General features: G+C 41.8%; 1 protein-coding gene across 3 annotated transcripts; it reads right to left on the minus strand.

The window, feature by feature from the left end:
• Nucleotides 1-292: 292 nt before the first annotated feature.
• cuedc2 (CUE domain containing 2) lies at nt 293-4,270 on the minus strand. Of its 3 annotated transcripts, none has more exons than XM_058058783.2 (9): nt 4,154-4,270; nt 3,356-3,441; nt 3,118-3,261; nt 2,735-2,796; nt 2,530-2,660; nt 2,298-2,465; nt 2,151-2,215; nt 1,303-1,363; nt 293-1,237 (listed from the first exon to the last, which is right to left on the minus strand). In XM_058058783.2, exons 2-9 carry the CDS (start codon nt 3,427-3,429, stop codon nt 1,091-1,093), a joined length of 852 nt encoding a protein of 283 aa, XP_057914766.2. In that variant the 5' UTR covers nt 3,430-3,441; nt 4,154-4,270; the 3' UTR covers nt 293-1,090. The 3 variants fall into 3 exon arrangements, with proteins under 3 accessions (XP_057914766.2, XP_078643491.1, XP_078643490.1); XM_078787365.1 differs by having other exon boundaries at nt 3,356-3,444; nt 4,154-4,262; XM_078787364.1 differs by having other exon boundaries at nt 3,356-3,468; nt 4,154-4,251.
• Between the last annotated feature and the right edge of the window lie 13,527 nt (nt 4,271-17,797).

Raw genomic sequence — 17,797 nt, forward strand, 5'->3', positions numbered from 1 at the left:
ATTCAAGCACAAAATACTGCTGATTCATGAATATATATTTGCAAAACATGAGAGAAGCTACAACATTCGCTAACATAAATAAAAAAAAAATCAAACATGAGCATAGTCGTCTAGAAAATTAGTATTTACTATAAATTGTGCGTTTTTTTTTGTCAAAGCAAAAAGGTCACAACTTCAGTCAATCGCCATTTCATGTTTTTTTTGCAGGGGTGGGGAACCTTTGTCCTGTCAGTCGCCATTTTAGTTGTCCTTTGAGGGACATACTAACTTTTGTGCAAAGATACAAAGTCCATTTTTGAGGTTTTATTTGGTTTTCCAATTGCATGGTGGGCCAGATGAAACGCTCCCGCGGGCCACAGATGGCCCCGGGGGCCGCAGGTTGCGCACCCCTGCTTTACAGTAACACCGTTACATCGGTCAAAGTAACAATACATCTCCAGCATGATGGCCTACAGTGCACTCCAAAATATCAAATAAAAATATATACATATCTTAGGAATAAAATGACCAATCACACCAAAATAATTCAGCCAAAAATACAAATGAATGACCCAATGAGGACCACTTGGTCACAGCACATACCCGAGACTGCCATTTGAAGCATGATATCATAAATACGTGATAAAAATGGTACTTTTTGGAAGGGGGTCAGGCTTACATGAACGTCCTTTCCTGGGAGGGAGATGCGGTCATAGAAAAGCTGTAATAAATAAACCCTCCGGTCTCAAACCACCGCTCACGAGCTGATTTGATTCTTCTCACGACTCCATCAGAGAAGAATCAAACTCGAAGCTCTCAACACAAGATGAAATAAGTAAAACACTGATATCATATGTACAAGCAGGTGAGACTTAAAAACAGCAACTATAAAGCACCACTAGAATTCATTTTAACGCATGAATCCATGGAAGTTTGTGAGAGTACAAAATAACATCAGAAATGTAACACAAAGTCATAATAATAATAATAATAATACATGGTTGAATCGAGTACAAACTCACTCGCATCCTTTAGTCCAGACCAAAAAAAAAAAAAAAGACAAGACGTAAACGAGATGAGTCACAATACTCGCAAGCGTTTTCGCTCGTCATCAATGAAATCGATATTTCCGAGCCGGCTTGAGGTTGACGTACGTCTTCTTCATATCGTCCGTCTCGTTCTTCTTCACCACCTGGTAGCGTTCGCCCTTGGTGGTCACCACCTGGTTGCCATGGTAACGGACAAGCTTTTTGGGAGCCTGCGGGGTCGGACGACAAGAGTGAGGCGCGTGTAAGTCACGTGACCGTGACCATAAGGACTTACGTCTTTGGGGGCGACGGGTCGATGGGTTTTCTTGTCCTCCTCCCGGTCCACCAGCATGTACCTGCAGAGACGGAGGCGGGTGTGAACAGCAGGTGGCGCTCTGGTGCAAAAAGCTGGGCTGGTTTAGATTTCATACAAAGCACCAGTCATCCGGCTTGGCAGGCGAATTCTGCCTAGCAACAAGACCATGACAGGACATAACCCGAAAATAAATCCAAACAAATCCGCCGATGGATCAGACTTTTTTTTAATATCAGCATTGTCAATTTGTAATCGAAAACATATTTTAAACGATGTTTTAACTTTCTGATTTTTTTTGTATTTTTTACATTTTAATTTTTTATGTTGAGTACTGATTTTTTTCTTTTGCGTTTTCAGATACATAATATAACATTAGCTATAATTATAATAATTATTAAATCAATTAAAATATTTTAATATAATTTTTCTCCTACATTGGCTTTATTTCATATGTAAAATATACACAATAGAAATATTTAATCGCTTGATTGTGTCAGTTTTTAATTTAAATAAATATTTATAACAATTTATTTGTAGTTTCAGTTGTATAAAGCATAAAAATATATTTCATTTTTTAATAAAAAAATATTTGTATATTATGTTTTCTGGGTTTCCTGGATATATGACATATATACAATACTGATATGTTTGTTGTGCAGTGACAATACTGTATCTATTATTCCACGATTGTATTCACTGTATTAATAAATACAGCTATGACACCACACAGGAAATACGCCAGCAACCACTTTTTTTTTTTTACCACCACAGACTCGATCCAAAGTCGGCCATTCTTGCCCCCTTTGGATATTATCCTTCTCACTCACTTCTCCAAGATGCTCTCTTTCAGTTTCTGGTCTGCCACTGAGGAGATATTCTTCCCCTGATTGACCTTCAGCCACAAAAAAGGTCAGGTTATTTCGATAAACAATCTTAATGTGGTCGTCGTGTAGACAAAGCAAACACAAGAATACGTTAAGTGGAGAGGGGCTGAGTTGGACATCTCCCTCGATGATAAGGCGAACAGCTTCCTCCATGTCTCCTTTGGCAATAGACAGGGCGCTGCGGGTCTCGGACAAGCTGCACTTGGGGAACATCTCCAGGAGGTGCTGCTCCTGAGATTCCCACTCTGACGCCGGCAGCTGCAAACGCACACGGGAATCATGCTTCTTCCTTTGGACCGCTTCCCGGCAAGCGAAGCATTACCTTGGCTGTGGCGCCCTCTGTCTGTGTTTGTAGGCACTGCATGTCACTGCCGGGTGGAGGGCCGCTTGGTAGGTCTGAGGTGAGTTTGGGTGAGCTGTCCTCTGACTTTGGCGCGCCGTTTCCTCCATCCGCTAGGGCAAACGCGAACACGCCATCAGTAGCCGTGTAAGTCACACAAAGACGGAAAACATCACACAAACGGTACCTGAGGTTCTCGCTGTGGCGAGCGTGGACGCCAGGCTGAACATCATTTCGCAGACTTTGACGCTGCAACATGAAAACATTCATTTTTCTCGACTTCTAAAGAGTACTATGTGACACTGTCAGCTACTTGCTACCTGGTATACTTGTGTACTTCATATTTGTATACTTATGTCTCAATATTACACAATTATCCACATCATTATACTATCCATCCATTGTCTGTACCGCTTATCCTCACAAGGGTTGCGGGCATGCTGGAGCCTATCCCAGCTGTCTTTGGGCGAGAGGCCAAATTTTATAATTTTTTCCTGAAAATCATTCTATATGAAGTAGCCAAAAACAGCAAAATATTACCAGAAAGTACAAAAGTAGTAGTAGTATTACCTGTCAATTTCTGCAAATCCTGGAATGTATGCCTCCAGCATCTCGGCAAAGACCTCCACGTCAAAGTTCTCCTCCACACTCTGCTGGGAGCCCAAATCTTCCAGAACTCCGGTGATGTAGGAGAGAAGGACGTCATCCAGCATGCTGCGTTCAATCACACCCGGGAAGTTATAGTCTTAATTGGCACTGACAAGAGCACGCGTTTAAAATGGAGCGATAAAAAGTGGACTGCACTTACCTGAGGTCTGCATCGGGAATATAAGTCTGGATGAACTCGTGCAACGCACCGTGGATGATTTTGTGGAGGTCCATGGTGGTTTTTAACTGCTTAGTGGAGGAAATACGGATGGCCTGTCATGCAACGCAAATGCATCTATAAAAGGGCGGAAGTGAGCCGACTGACCCCCCCAGAAATAAGCACAACACCGGCTGTCAATGGAGGCTAAATTTGGCCCCCTACCAAGACTTGTTACATGAACAAGTTACAAAATTCTTTCTTACGAAACTCAAATCTTGAAGAAAGTAAATATGGAGCTCGGGCTACTCGGGTAACTTTTTTTTTTTTTTACAAGTCGTCGAGTTTTGCAAAGCATTATTAAAATTAAACACCGTGAACGAATTAACATGCATTTAACAACTTTTAACCGTGATATAAATGTGTGTCTGTACTCGACGACGCTAACGTATTCAATTAATGCAATTGTGTGTCAAGTCCTGTGTAGTGCATTGCTTGGTAAAGTGCTAGCAAGCTAGCTACGGAGCTAACGGCTAACATGTTGTGTTCTTATCCGTGCAGCAAAAGATCGCCCAGACGGAAGATTTTGCCAAGTTGCGGTCATCATCGACCTCAGCTACGATCTCACCTCGCAAGGAAAACATATAATGGTAATTATTTTTCATGTTTTAACAAACCAACATTGTGGGGGCGTCGTCAGCGAGCTAGCTGGCTAGCTAGCTAGCTAGCGAATACACCTTAAAGCTAGCCAAAGCTACATCTGTTATTCAACATGGAAGCGATGCAAAGCTGCAAACTTACTGAGTCCAAAAGTATGAGGACATGAATGTGTCGGTTTCAGTGAACTCCTGAGAAGATGGTCAGTGCAGTGGGTCCGGTGTGTGTGCGCGCAATCTTATTAGCAATTCACAACATTGCTACGTCATTTCCTCACATTGTAAACCATCCCTCTTGTACTGTAATGGAGTCGTTTAAAACGTCACCTACTAAATATGCCGGCACAAGCCAAATTGACGCATCATTTTTATTGCCCGTGTATGTAATCCACGGAAGAAACTGTGTAGGAATTCACGCAATGACACATATTGCAATCAGATAATTAGAGAAATGAGTGGCACATTTCACACCCTGGTCACACAGACATCTTCCTGGCTATGTTCCGGCTCTGATACTACAGCCAGAGGTGGAATATTGCAGGTTCCTGCTATTCCAGAGGTGTACAAAGTGTGGTGAGGGGGCCATTACAGGACACGGCTGTTGGAGGTGTGTGTCATCATGTGACAGATACTCAGGTTCTGCTTTATTGCAAACACTCCAACATCCACTTCCTGTTAGATATTATCCACACTGAAGGGAAAACTGTCCTCGTGACTGTTAGATCCCCAGGTTGCCCCAGGTACAGGGGGTCTGGGCCACCTATGTCGATTGTCAAAGTCTGCAGGCCAACACCTGTGGGATATTCACTTAAGCTGGTGCCGAGGAGACTCGCCCGCCTGGTCTTCGGCTGTGTAGTCCATGCATCGACTGATTCCTCCGAAGTCCACATAACCGGTCCTGGCGGTGTTGCTAAGAGATGACCAGCATGCCTCCATCATGTCACGTCCAAACAGAGTCCCCTCTGGCACATAACGTTTAGGTGCACCTCTGTAGTTCCTCGCAAAGATGGTCTCCCCTGGTGTGACCTGTTATGGTGTTGGCTTCGAACATTGCCCATGGCTCGCTGGAACAAAGTTGGTGCTGAAGTGATTCCAAAGAGTGATCTGTAGTCATGTTAGAGTCCCAGGTGGGTATTGATGATGACATCATCGTGCATCCACCTGCATTTGCAAATAAGCCTGATTTAGGTCAGATGGTCTGATTCTTTGAGCCTCACGTAGATCACCAATGGGAGTGGTTATTGCTCTGATATCGAGGCAGGATTTACCGTGACCTCGAAATGCACCAGGTTTGAATTCCGCTTTTTTTTTCTGTGCAGCAACAATGGGGAGATGGATCATTCATTCATCGCTTCAGGTTCCAGGACAACATTTCCAACTGAAGCTTCTAAATCAGTTTCCATGTGGTTCCCGCGTCGTCTCACGCATGTGCAGAACCGATTGTGTTTCTGGTACGTATTGTATAGTGACTCACATTAAAAGAGTGTTCTTTTGCCAGGAAAAGGTTTGACAAACAGCTGTACATCAGCTTGCCAGAAGATGGCAGCATTGAGTCATTGGTGACACACAACAGTCAAGCTTGTGGTCTTGCCAGGGAAAGCTGGAAATGTACTGTGAATTAACCAAGTTCCAGCCAAATAATGCACAATATAAGGCTGTCTTTCATTAGAATGCATGTCTTACGCAACACCACTACTGTTTCACAATGCGCTCAAATAGAATAGCATGAATATATTGGACTACTACTACTGCTAGTGTTTCACACCAGCATAGTGAACATAGTGAACATTACCAATCAAAGGTTTGGAGACATGTCCTCATTCAGTAGGATGTGAAAGTGTCTCCAAACTTTGGTCCTGTATGTAAATCAGCAGCACATGCGGCAACTGCACATAAATACAGAAAATAACTTAAAAACACGTGTAAATGTAGACAACCAAACACCATATATAGTAATGTGTGTAGATACAAAATATATTTTCGTTTCATGAAATTTAAAATATAACGTATATGTTAAAACCCTTGGCTGTACTTCCTTTTAAGTCAGGTCCTTAATTGGCCTAAAAAAAGCTTATGTCACATATTTATTTCAAATAACTACCATCTGTTTAAATCCTTATGCATACAGACACTTGTCCATGCTATTGAATGAGTATGTGTCTCAAACATTTGACTGTTCCTGTGTGTGTGTGTGTGTGTGTGTGTGTATAATTCACAAGTCAAGTCAAAGTACACAATAAGACAAGAGATGAAAAACCAGTGCAGAGTATTAGTTGAAAGGTGAAAGTTTAGCTTGCATTGTAAATATCCATCACTCAAAGATAAAACGTTTAAGAAAGCCTAATGGTGCATTTGCACCTTCCGCAGGGGGGGTGGGTTGGGAGGGGGGCACAATCAAGCATGTCGTGCAACAATGTCGAGCCGGGCCTCAGAATGTGGATATTGTACCGGCGCCACACATTTCCATTTTCACTCAGACAATGACGACTGGGGGGTCGACTGCGAGGGATGTCAGCGAGAACGAGAAGCAGAGAGAAAGATAAATTCCAATTCTCATCAACAAAACACCGAATGAGCCAAATTAATTACCCTTTACCCAACTTTAGACAATAAACTGTCTCCTCCAGCAGTATTATTCTATTAACGTACAATTTGCAGTTCAGCTACAGTGACTTCATATTTGGATTTTATTGTATTTTCGAAGCCAATGTGTAGCATCGCATCCGTAATATAATGGCTGGGAATTATTCGATAGTTTCAGCTGAAACGCCCGTGCAACAGAGATGGTATCAGCACATTATGTGCGGGGAGAGTATGTTTAAAAGCAAATTTCACTTAGCGTAGCTGTCTGCGAGCGTCATAAAAGGGCATTTACAATGTGAATTCAAGCACAGAACAGTTTAATTAATGGCAACCTCTACTGTATAAGGTCTCCGTCATAGTCATATCCTGTCTTTAATCAACCATCTTCTCCGTGCTTTACAGATGCCATTGTGTACATTTGACAAGTTGTTAATGACGCACGTGAAGCGTTCAGTCAATTTACTTTCATACGTGGTGCTTTTACACTCGAAGGGACATGCTATGAGGTGGCGTGTGGTCCCGGGTCGAGGCTGACCTCATCCAAATCCGGGCCGGGTCACCTGTGTCTGCCTCCTGTCCCCCTTTTTAGGAAATGGGCTCTAGTCCCCCTCCTTCAAACTCCTCAAGTGAGGGTAAACATGGGTGTGACTGTGATATGTAGTCACATTGTCAAGATGAAGGTAGCAGTAATCTCTACAAGCCTTCAAGCTGACATTATTTTGGCAAAATGACATTTAAAAGTGCATATATATATATATATTAATATATATATATATGTACACAGTGTATGTGTTTATATACAGTGTGTATACACACAGATCTTATAACTGAGAAGGAATGAGTATACGAATTGAAAGCCCTTTTGTCCCTGAAAGTACTTCATCAAAATGCATGCACATAAGGAAACAATGCAATTTAGAGATTTTTTTTGTAATATTTTGCTATATTTAATATGTTCTTGTAACGCCGCAACTTTTATTCTTAGCTTTGCAACTTGATATTTGGTTTTTTGTTACTGTATGGCTTTTGCCTCGTCATATTATACAATGATGTTTCTTTTATTAATATCACGTTATTACTGTAGAACTTATTTCTAGTATTCTTACATCTTGTAATGTTATTTTATTTTGGTCACTGCCTTGACTCATTTTTTTAATGTTACGTCATTGCTGTATGACTTATTTCTCCTAATCCTACCACTTTATTTTTATAACATTCCACTAGGACTAGGACTCTTTTACGACTTGTAAGAATAGTTCGACTTATTGTATTTTTATTTTTGACACTGCTGGTTTTTTAATGTTGCGTGATTATTGTACGACTTATTTTGTGAAATATTTTGACTTGACTTTTGACACCGCAACAACTTTTGTAATGTTGCGTTATGACCGTACGACTTAAGTCTGGCCTTGACTATTTTAATGTTAAGTTATTCTTGCAACTGTACGGCTTATTTCTCCTAGTCTTACTACTTACAACTTTATCAACACCGTTAGGACTTTTCTCTTGTAAAGTTACGCCGTTGTTCTTTAACCGGACCACTTTTTTCACAGCGTGATTGCTCTTTTTTCGTAATTTTACAACTTTATTGTTGCAATGTTATGGTATTCTCCAAAATTCTTCCTGTATTTGTGTCGCATCACAACTTTGTTACACGTGTTTTTCCTAGAAAAAAAGTTGACCATTGTCTTTATTCTTGTAACATTACGAATTTTTTCTCGTCACTTTTCAACTTTAATCTTGTAATGCTACAGCTTGTTTTTGTGTGGCCCCTATACTGTGGCCCCTATACTCCTCTAATCTAATAATACACTACATGGTGATATGATAAGTAATCCAGCTCCTGTGTACAACTATGTTAGCATGATGTCAGCAAACGGGTCAGCCTCTCCTGTCTCGGAGGGCGTGTCCCCGTCGAGCAGTCGATAGGTTAACCTGTCCGCGGCATCTGTCTTTGGCGGCCCCCCCGCACATTACCATTGATCTGAGGGAAATAAAGAGCACACGTGTTATTATATACAGCGCAGGAAAAAAAAGCAGGCCTTTCACGTTGATGGAGTGAAGAGGCGGAATGTATGACATATCGCCCTGGCGACATCTTCTGTCTTCCTGTCAATAGCGCAGCCTTTGCCCGCAACCCGGATCAATAGAGACTTATCTTTTCACCATAACACATAACAATGTTGTGTGGTGGTGTTTTTTTTTAAATATTTTTTTCTGAAGTATTGAAATTCTAATTCCATCTGTCGCATGTAAAGTCTCGGTTGTAGACAGTTTCTTTTTTTTTGTTTCAGTCTTTGAAGGAAGGGCTTGGGCCCACCAGTTTGAGATGTGGCAGTTACAAATTTACATGTTGATTTTCTGGATGTTTATCTGCAGCTTTTGGGGGTCTCTCATGTGTGAGACTGCTCAGCGGAGAGAAGACACCCCTCTGTAAAAACATCTGTTGTGGAAAGGGCTGTCAGACGTTTGCGGCCTCCGTCGCGTTCGTCGGTTTTGTTTTTTTTTTCTTCTTCCAATTGAAGAAACATTTAGCTCAATCTGGAGTGGGTACGTAGGATGTTATTTAACCATCTAAAAGTTAACAAAATCATTTAAAAGGGGATTTAGCTGGCATTACTTACAAGCTGCATCAGGACGATAAGAGAAAAATGTGAATTATTCATAAAGATGCATTTGTTATCTGATAGGGAAGGCTGCTGGAAAATTGAAATGTACGAGCAGTGCTTTTCTATCAACACTGAAACAATCCTCCTGGTGTGTTTGTTGCATTTCTACCCAGATGAAACCCTTGAAACTAATACAAATCTCGCACTCCCGGAATATTAAATGTATGTTTGTTGAGTGATCTTTGTGTTGACATTCTACACGACGGCTCGTGCTTTTTTTGCACAGGAAGTGTTTTCACAATGCCTCTTCTGTAAATGCCACAGGGCACGTTGCCTCCGTGTCCTCCCTGTTGGCTGCCATCTATCTTAGTCAAGGGGCTCCTTGCAGTCGTTTTGCTCTTGTCTTGCGAAAACAAAACGAGCCAGAGGAAGCCTGCACACGACGATGCTGACTTGTTTTATAAGCCCGGTTTAGCCTCAGATTTCAGCAGAGTTTAATTTAGGACAGGGGTCGGGAACCTTTTTGGCTACGAGAGCCATGAAGGCCAGATATTTTAAAATGTGTATCTGTGAGAGCCATATACATTTTTTAAACATTGAATGCAATAAAATGTGTGCATTAACAGTTTTAGATAATGGGCTCTAATTACGTAGACCAGGCACACTACCCCACGCCAATGGGGTGTGGCCAGCACACTTTCGTGAGCAGCGCAGTGTCTAATAATAAATCAAATACTTGTTGCCATTAATACAACTTCTGCTGCTGCATAGTTTTGCACCGTACTCCGTAGACGTATTTCATTCTTTTGGCCATCTTCGTCAGAAGGCTTGGTTCTGCAGCTTTAGCTATTTGACTAAAGGAGGAAAGTTTACATTTACATGTTTTTTTGACATCTCACTGACCGAGGTAGACTACAGCATTACCCAGTAATAATCAAGTTTTGGTGTTTGACCTGGAAAATATCATCAGGAAAGATAGATATGGTTGGCCGTATTGCAGCAGAATATAGATGGACAAATTAAAATGCATAAGAAAGTTGTTGATTTTGAATATTATTTTTAACAGTCATTTCTGTGATGGTTTACTTTAAAATGTTAGCAAAAATACATTTTTATTGTAGTTAGAAATGCTTGAGAGCCAGATACAGTCATCAAAAGAGCCCTACCTGGCTCCCGAGCCATAGGTTCCCTACCTCTGATTTAGGAGATGAATGCTGACTGGAAATGCTCTTTTCCCTTTCCCCCCCCTCTGAGGGACACGTCCAACTTGCTGGAAAAATGACCATACAACACATGATTATTATTTATTAGCCGTTGTTGGTATTTGTGGGTTGCTCCAAGGCAGCACAAAGTGAATATACAGTAAAATATTGAATGAGATATTACTAGTAGGGATGTGAAATGATTACAAAATTGAATCAAATCAGTTTTCAAACTAATCACCATTTACAACTGTATGTGAAGTATGCTCATTTTTACTCTATTTTATATGTATGTAGTGACAGTGCCAAATCATCTGGACATTTAACTCAAGCTTAAAGATACTGTACCACACAAAATGTACAGTATTTGCCAAACTCTGCAGCACAACATCACAACAACCACACGTCAACATGAGGAACAATGAGGGATTGCGTTCAAAGACGGCATGTCACTAAAGTCAGATGCTTTGAGTGATAAGAATATCCACTTCTTCTTTGACTTTTTCTGTTTATTTGTAAAAAAAAAATCACAAATTTCAGTTTTTACATTATTTTGTAACAAACGGTTCCGTTCCAAAATCAAGTATCTAAACTGGGCACCGTGCACGTTGCTGAATTAATGGCTGCAGTTGGGTGGCAGCAGTTTGATAGATTTAGTTTGACACGACTGAATCGGGTGACTGACTTTCATCCTGCCAGGATGCACGGGAGGTCTGCAAGAAGTTCCACCCATTCCTAATTCATAATTATTCAGCATTGTTTTCTGCGTGGCATTTTCGGTTTTGGCCTGGCATTTTGGAGTGAATTAGCGAAAAGCACGGCACCGCTGTGAATGTATTGTTGGATGCAGTTATTTAGCATTGCTTCTGAAAGGTTTCCGGCTACGGCCCTGTGGTTGAGGACAAAGCTAAGATGGTGATGTTTTGTTCAGATGAGCATAAATTCACCTGCATTGAATTGGTTTCACCGCGTCCTGCAATTTTATTGTATATGACTCATGGTGGAAAAACATTTTTGTGGTTGTTAGAATAACATGGCAAGCTCAGGAAAAAAATCCATTCAGCTGTCGGAGCCCAGTGTGAGCGTATACGTGGAGGTGTGTGTGTGTGTGTGTGATTCGGCTGCAAACAGGTGAGTGTTTTCACCGTATAGCAACAACCCCATAAACTACCTGATAACCCATCCCTGCGACTTCTTATCTGTCTTCCAGACAATCCCTGCTCCCTGAGCACGTTGTCGTCCCCCCCACGTCCCACCCCCCCACGACCCCTCGGGCCCATTATCAGATCCCGTACGAGGGCTCCCGGCAGCTGCGGTTATTGTGGAAGAGTACGTTTATAGCCCCCATGATGTCTGTGACAACAGCAGCGTTTATGAGGGACTACATGTTGTTTTGCGCTCACTGAGAGCCGCTTCTTCGCTTGTTTGACTCAAGGGCTTTGCTCTCTATTTTTATTAGACTTCTTTAAATTGAATATCAGGAAAAATACTCTTTCTGTAATTGGCTAAACATAGGTGTGGAGGCTCATTGAATAACTTTAGATGACTGATAAGCATTCACACCGCTTTTCATCTATTCCTCTACTTATTCCCTCTCATATTTTTGACTGCTAACTCCTCCCACATTTAGCAACGATACAAAACAATCCAACGTCAAACTGTTCAGCTCATTCAGGACAGATGATTTACTGTAATTCCGTATTTTCAGTGACAATTTTCCCATTAAAAATGAATGGGCAATTAATTTGGTGCCCCCTACTGGTGAGAAATAATTGTACTCTTTCCATTACTGTAACATATTGCTCCTTTTCCAGTTTGACATAGCTCAGGAAGTAAAGTGTTTGTCCTTAATAATAATCGTAATCTGGGATTTGATATCAAAACACTGATGAGACCTGACATCCCATCACATGACCCTCACCCTCAATGCATGGGGTCAGCCATGGCCTTCCTGATGTGGTAGAATGGACAGTTCTCCTCCTATTTTGTGTGGAAGTGGTTGGTTTTTGGCTTCTTATTTTGTCATTTTTCCCTTCTCAGTTTGAAACCCTTTCTTAAGTTTTGAGTAAATTAATTGGAGGCAAAAAAATGTTAGCTCGCTAGAGTAACAGGAGTATAATGGTGACTACAGGCTTTCACAATGGTTAAAAAAAGCATATTCAGAAATTCATCAACAAGTCTTCTATGCTGTAACTATGAAAATATTGTATTAACATTGAAATCTACTTTGAGGAATTTCACTTACTGCACTTGTGTCTGGAACCAATTAAGGGCGATGTTGCCCCCTGTTGGTGGCAAGTAATCTTACATTTAATATATTATACTGGCAAGGCAAATGTCTTATGGTTGATGGGTCGATCCTCGGTCAGCGAATAGATTTCACCACATTTCTGGGATGTTTCAACATTTGAGTTCGCACATTCACACGCAATTTCATCTGGTTCACGGTCTTTTTTTTTTTTTTTTTTTCAATCATGTTGAAACTGCGACGGCCGGTTCTCACCATCTGTGGCTGACGTCTTATCTCCGTCGACCATTCACGTACACATTTATTGGATTCCAAGTGTCCGGGATCAATCTTTTGGCCACCAAAGGAGCATAACTAATGGTAACATTAGAGTGGCTTTGTGAGAGGGACTGGCCGGATGCGGGTTAACCAAGCAGGAAATAATCTATGATTTTATACCCTGCATGAATGACCATAGGATATGCTGAGAATAAATTAATCCCCTCCGCCTTGAAATTTTTAGCAGGTTATCTTTTGAATGGAACGGTGAAAGGAGGGCAGAAGGGTTTGTTTGGGATGATTTGCTTCCCCTTTTGCACGCACGTTGCACATTTCTTTGCAGATAATTCTGTCGTCTCAATGCCCGGCCGGGGTCAGACTAACTTTTCTGTCTCTGACCGCAGGTCTAGACAACCTCCCGCTGGAAACCCCCCGCCCTCTCCTCTCCTCTCCCTTCCTTTTATCGAAACCCGCTTCTATTTTCCTTGTTGTGCCCAAACAAGGATTTTATAAAACGGGTGACATCGCCACACAAGCTGTCTGCCGAATCCTCCTTAATTAAAGTGACGTTTAAAGCCTTCCTCAGACACTAATAAACCCCCTCTCAATTAAGATCCTCCTAATTACTGTGTGCAAAGGAAAGAGGGACACGCACAGACAGACAGTGTGCTGTAAGCCTGCTGGCATTTGGCCCCATAAGCTGAGTGCCACACAAAAGAAAATGATGTCCCCTGGGTTACCCATCCTTCCAGAGAGATCTCTCTTTTTTTTTTTTTTTTCCGCCAAACCCCCACCCGCCCGACCTCGCTCCCCCTCTCCTGTTTTCTCCTTTATGAATGAAAGTATATGCCACGCAGGGCTGAGAGTGTCCATTCATGGAGCGGCTGGAATGTGTGAATAAGAGGGCTTTGAATGAGGCATGAATCACAGCCACCTGATTAGTCATTAAGCAGTCTTTTGACGTTGCCATTGTTTGAATGTGCATGGTGGAAGTGAGCGTGCTGTCATGTAGAAAGGCCCCGTTCACTCAACAAGGCTGATTTAGAAAAGAAATAACACAGATCTCCTTAGAAGGCACGGTTGGCCATTATCCCGGCGAACTGATTGATAAACGTCGGAGTGAAAGGAAGCACCCTGCGTCGTGGCTGAAGTGGAGGTTGCGCTTCATCGCATGCGTGGACACTTGCTGCGGATTTGGGTGGCATGCACCGGCCTACCCGGCAAGGTTAAACGTGTTCGGGCCGTGCGCCGGTCCGCAGATTAATGACATTAACGAAGTTTCCATTAGTGCTGCAACTGGGGGAGACATGGGCGTCCATGCGGAAAGCCGCATGACCGAGGCAGAGATAAGAGAAAATGAAATACGTCTTCGTGGAGACAAGTGGCGGGGGGGTGGTCGGCTGCAGGAAGTGCCACTCCAAATTAGCCGCAGGCCCAGTTTGTTGTTACTTCATTAACCCAACAGCCCCGGGAAAAGTAAAAAGTGGGGTCACAACCTTTAAGCAACGGGGAGGCCTGAAGTTTGCAAAGAAAGGCTCCCTCAGTCGCCGGCTGCCTGCAAACTATTGACACAATACTGACACCTCTAGAAGCAGAACCTTATTTAAAGGAGAATGCACTTTGCCCCCCCCCCCCATCATGGCGTGTCTTCTTCCCTTCCCCTTCTTCCCTTAGATCAGAATTTACAAGTGGAACATTTGATTCCTAAGGTTAATACAACGGGACCTCACTTGACGTCCGCCCCGGTTAGCTTGTTTTTCTGTTCACGTTTGTCTTGGCTGGCGTTCGCCCGCTTGGTTAGTGTCCAGTGAAGCGTCGGGTTGTTTATGCTGCCATCTTGGATCACGTCCTGAAGATGAAATCTGAGTTCTCGTTCTGAAAAAAAATCTCAAATGAATCACAAATGACTTAACTCATCAGACAATAAATGATGAACTCAATATCGTTTGCGGCTTCAGTATATCGCATGCGCATCATGCATGGCTGGTTCGCTCACCTCCAAATCGGCTGGAAGAGAGTTCACAAGTACCTTGGCACGTTTGGTCTGTAGAACAACGGCATGAACAGAGCGAGCCTTTTTGTCAGTGATACAGTCTTTGTGTGGGTGTAGGCGGGGCCGCTAGCATACACACAGAGTACAGAAGGGAGTAACAGTAGAAATTAAATGAGTGGATTTTAATAAATACAGTATATATTTTTAGATTTATTCATTTTACTTTTCTTGAGAGTAATGTTAAAATCTTGTCTCATCGCGTTCTTGTAGACACAAAACAATCCCTAAGAATTTATGTACATTTTATGCTTTAGTATCACATATTTGAGTTATTTGTGACTCAAGATGAATGAGATGTGTTTTCCCTATTTAGGGAAACATTTTTTGAACCAAACATCAGCAGAAGTCTAGGGCTGTGAATGCTGCTTCATGCTATATTGCTGTAACATCAGCAAATACTTAATATGAATGAATTTATTACAAAATAGCCTCAGGTGTACTCCCAACATTGTGTACTGTATTCATCATCTGTACTGAAAAGAAAATCTTTATGTATATACGTATCTCAAAATATGCATTTACACTATCTTTGTCTTTATATTATGTACATGTGGTGTAGTACAAAAAAAATATATATATATATTTCTCCCTTCCGATTCCCATGTGATGTTGTGACTGTGTTGCACTTGTTGCTCTCTGACATTTGGGTGGTGTACTTCAAACCAGAGCTTGTGTTGCATAATGCCGCCCTTGTTGTTGAAATGCGAGCCCGAGCGTGGCTCTTTCTTTCGCAGGCCGGGACTTTATCAGAGGCTACAGTTACATACCCTTAGGAGGGCTGTTGTTTGTAACGTAACCTTTGCTGCTCCTTTACTTGGTGTACACGCTCGCCATAACAAACAATGTGGCAATTCTGCACATTATGAATATAGATGAATCCATAATATGAGCTCCTTTGAGTCCTTCAGAACGATTTATATTGAGATTATAAGAGGAATTATGTTAACAGCTTTATTCATGTATTTGCACTGCAATATTCTTTTACCTTAACCTCACATTCTGCCTTGCTGGTACCTCCTACAATTTTAAAATCCAATTTTTACAGACGTTTAGCACAATAAAATCGATCCAGGCCCGACTGTGGAATCTTTTGGTCGTTAGAGCTTAGAAAACCCGTTTACGACCTTCTAAAACATTTATTTTACCATTATTAGAGCACTCTAGACATGAACTAACACCCCTATAGTCATCCTTACACTCCTATTATCCAATATTGTAGAAATAATAAGAGAAAGTACCACATAAATAAGACTCATGTTTATGTGTGTTGCTGTGAAAGTGGCGTACAGGAAGTGAGTTTCATCTTGGCCTGGGTTATGGCCGCAACAGTAGTCCCAGTTGTGAGATAATTCAAAGCCTGTTCTTGTGTGTCTCACCCAACATAACCCTTGGAGACCAGTGTATAGTACATATAATACTATAGTACATATACCCAAAGTCTTCATTTAGCCATTTTCATGCTTAAATGCTTCGTTTAGGTATAAAATAAAACATGTGCTTAAAATGCATTTGTTTGTATTAAACCACAAACCTGCCTAATTTATGCATGAAAAAAAATTATTATATATATATATATGTTGTTGTTTGACTTCTTGTTCTGTACAGTAAGTCCCGCAGTTTTGTCTCATCAGCGGGACATTATTGACTCCTAGTGACCAGTGTATAGTACAACATACAGTATCATCCATCCATCTATTTTTGTCATCTTATTTGGCTCTGAGTTTCACATATCATCACAACTAATATAATGCATCTTCTGAGTGCCTTATATTTGTGTTTTTCTTCACTTTGCCATTTTTGTGCTTGAAAAGGCTTAATTTAGGGCAAAAATTTGTCAGATTTGCTTCAACATTATTGGACTAGCAGGCTATATCAACCATGAAACAGCATTTATTATTACATTTTTGAAAAAAATGCGACAGACTGAAGCCTTGAAGGTGTGAGGGTTTACTGTATCGGAGTATTTAGCTTCATTTTTTTTTTCGACCCAGACCTGCTCAGCAACATGGTCCCCGAGCAGCTGACTTGGCCAGAAAGGGTGTCGCACGCCGGTAGGCAGCATCAGGGCCTGCTGAGCCTCTACCCAGGCTGCAGACGCATCTGCCTGCTTGATTTCACCTGCCAACCGAGCATGGAGCATGGTGCATTTGGCTTATTAATGTTGTTTTTCAGTCTGAAAATAGGGTGGCAACTTCCTAAAAAGTAGGTTCCATAATCTGCAACAGACTGAGAGTTGCTCCTCCAGACAAGAGTCACCTCACTAATCTCTCTTAGCAAGTGTGTCTGTGTGTGGAGGTCCTTTTATCCCGCCCAGCTTTAAAACATCGCTGGCTAACAGGAGAGCCATTTACACCCCCCCCTCTGTCCACAAACGGGCGGCAAAGTCTTTCACCGGACCCTGTTTGACTTTCAGTCCCTGGAAGAAACTTGGCCAGCGTGGCGACATTAAGAAAGCCAGTTCAGTCTGTCTGCGTCTACTCGAGGAACCGACTCCGGCTCCCCCTCGGCGCCTTTTCAAGAGGCTCCTGTAGAAGCGTCCGCTCAGCACTTTCCTCAGATGAACACCCAGCGGCTAAACAAATAAAGGCCTCGCCTCTAGCCATAGTTTCTCAACATTCCTTATTGACTCCATCTTTATTATCTTTATTATGCACAGCCTCGCTTTGCAACAGCTGATCATTGTAACCTCCTACCGAGCACCGTGGTGCCACCTTCATTATACCTTTATTGGATAGATATGACCATGGTGCCACCTTCATTATACCTTTATTGGATAGATATGACCACTTATACTCTCCATTTCATGATAAACCACTCATCTACATTATAGAAACAA

The sequence above is a fragment of the Doryrhamphus excisus genome, linkage group LG20 (assembly GCF_037039965.1).
Source record: "Doryrhamphus excisus strain RoL-2023G ecotype Guam linkage group LG20, RoL_Dexc_Guam_v1.1, whole genome shotgun sequence".
Taxonomy (NCBI): Eukaryota; Metazoa; Chordata; class Actinopteri; order Syngnathiformes; family Syngnathidae; genus Doryrhamphus; species Doryrhamphus excisus.

Coding starts and splice junctions, on each gene's coding strand:
- cuedc2 (XM_058058783.2), bottom strand. CDS start 3,429: ATGGACCTCCACAAAATCATCCACGGTGCGTTGCACGAGTTCATCCAG. Junction 3,262..3,355: donor ATTCCCGATGCAGACCTCAG/GTAAGTGCAGTC, acceptor GATTGAACGCAG/CATGCTGGATGACGTCCTTC. Junction 2,216..2,297: donor TCAGCCCCTCTCCACTTAAC/GTATTCTTGTGT, acceptor TTGTGGCTGAAG/GTCAATCAGGGGAAGAATAT.